The following is a 2,500-nucleotide window of genomic DNA, read 5'->3' on the forward strand; positions in this document are numbered from 1 at the left end:
CAACACACAATATACAATACAGTAAAATACAACACACACACACACACACACAATACAATACAGTACAATACAACACACACACGCACACAATACAACACACACACACACACACACAATACAATACAATACAATACAGTACAATACAACACACACACTAAAACACAAAGCTCAGTGTGAGAGTCATGAAAGTCATGCTGGCAGCTACAATACACACGCACACACACACACACACACACACACACACACACACACACACACACAGTCAATCACAGTATCAACATGAATTTTAAGACTTAGTTGTTTTTTTTATTATTTAAATGTTAAGGACCAAAGGCCCAAACTAGCAGAGGTCCTCATAAGGATAGGTTGGTGTCATGTGTACTCATAAGCACCTGTGTGTGTGTGTGTGTGTGTGTGTGTGTGTGTGTGTGTGTGTGTGTGTGTGCGCGTGTGTGCGTGCGTGCGTGTGTATTATTCTTCACTTTGATCAGTCTTGTTTAAGAAAAAGCAGCATTTCTTTCATTAAAACATTATAAAGTCATCAACACTAAAGTGTTTTTTAAATATGAAATCAATTTTCAGTTCAAATCTGCCTCAGGGAGAAAATAAGTGTGTGTGTGTGTGAGAGAGAGAGAGAGAGAGAGAGAGAGAGAGAGAGAGAGAGAGAGAGAGAGAGAGAGAGAGAGAGAGAGAGAGAGAGAGAGAATAAATACATATTTGGCCTGGTGCCTGATCAAATTGCTCTCAGGAATTTCATTCCACACACAGCAAGTCATCATCACTCACTCAGCCAGTTAACATCTCAACGACTGACCCCTTACTGCCCACTCACACACACACACACACACACACACACACACACACACGACATACTCACATGCTATAATTAAACTCAGACAAATGGAGGCACACCACAAACACACCCTAAACTCTAAGTACCACCCGCACAGAAAGACAGGTTTACACACACACACACACACACACACACACACACACACACACACACACACACACACACACACACACACACACACCAGGATGGTTCCTGTGAGGCCCTCAAGCAGGTCCAGAAGCTTCCTCCCATCTTTAAGGTCAGAGAACAAGTCCTTAATAACTGCCTTCCCCGTCTGAAACACACAACATACAAAATGTTAAAACACACTGAAATGTTTTCACGTTACATGTTGAGCACTCATACGAAAATTACAGTATAGTATTTGACTCAGTGAATCATTTGATCATAAACAAGACTCTTTTGTTCAGGTCACTGTTTGACTCAGTGAATCTTTTGGTCATGACCAAGATTCACTCCTCTCTACTTCAGTAGGTTAGTATTTGATTCAGTGAATCATTTGATCATAAACAAGATTATATTGTTCAGGTCAGAGTTTGAATCTTGGTCATGATTAAAAGATTCACAGAGTCACTCGTCTCTACTTCAGTAGGTTAGTATTTCATTCAGTGAATCATTTGATCATAAACAAGATTATTTTGTTCAGGTCACTGTTTGACTCTGTGAATCATTTGGTCATGACCAAGAATCACTCTTCTCTACTTCAGTAGGTTAGTATTTGACTCTGTGAATCATTTGATCATAAACAAGACTCTTTTGTTCAGGTCACTGTTTGACTCTGTGAATCTTTTGGTCATGACCAAGATTCACTCTTCTCTACTTCAGTAGGTTAGTATTTGACTCAGTGAATCATTTGATCATAAACAAGATTATATTGTTCAGGTCAGAGTTTGACTCTGTGAATCATTTGGTCATGACCAAGAATCACTCTTCTCTACTTCAGTAGGTTAGTATTTGACTCAGTGAATCATTTGATCATAAACAAGATTATTTTGTTCAGGTCAGAGTTTGAATCTTGGTCATGATTATAAGATTCACAGAGTCACTCGTCTCTACTTCAGTAGGTTAGTATTTGATTCAGTGAATCATTTAATCATAAACAAGATTATTTTGTTCAGGTCAGAGTTTGAATCTTGGTCATGATTAAAAGATTCACAGAGTCACTCGTCTCTACTTCAGTAGGTTAGTATTTGATTCCAAGAATCATTTCATTCATGACCAAAAGTATCTTGTAAAGTTCAGTGTTTGACTTTTTTGGTTTTTACCAATTCAGTGAATCAGTTGAGTCCAGACAGACCTCCGTCATTCTTCTAAATGTTTGTTGTATGCCTGGTCAGGCTGGACATTTTCAATTGAACAAATTGATGAACGATTCTGACTGAATCATTTAACTGAACAAACTCAAATGACTCAATTCCCTAAACACCATTTCTAAATAAGATGACTGCCATTATGACTGACATGGGGAGTTTATTTCAGTCATCTCTGCTAAATTATCCCAGTAATTACCCCCAGAGACACTCATCATAAAAACTTCAGCTTGTTTGAGACATGAGGAAGTGCATTAAAGGGCAGATGAGACATGTTTAGCTGCTGGTCACTATCACCCTTGTCCTTCTATAAATATCCAAGAGAACAAGGCTGAAA

At 38.4% G+C, this 2,500-nt stretch overlaps 1 protein-coding gene across 1 annotated transcript in view; it reads right to left on the minus strand.

Moving 5' to 3' along the window:
* LOC125140074 (utrophin-like) overlaps positions 1-2,500 on the minus strand; it is a gene marked incomplete at its 3' end in the record, with an annotated part of 49,073 nt that overhangs the window by 22,498 nt on the left and 24,075 nt on the right. Inside the window, exon 4 of the mRNA XM_047807353.1 lies at positions 1,035-1,127. Within this exon, the coding sequence (XP_047663309.1) occupies positions 1,035-1,127 (93 nt within the window). The remainder of the gene's footprint in view (positions 1-1,034; positions 1,128-2,500) is intronic.

Source organism: Tachysurus fulvidraco, chromosome 23 (genome assembly GCF_022655615.1).
Source record: "Tachysurus fulvidraco isolate hzauxx_2018 chromosome 23, HZAU_PFXX_2.0, whole genome shotgun sequence".
Lineage (NCBI taxonomy): Eukaryota > Metazoa > Chordata > Actinopteri > Siluriformes > Bagridae > Tachysurus > Tachysurus fulvidraco.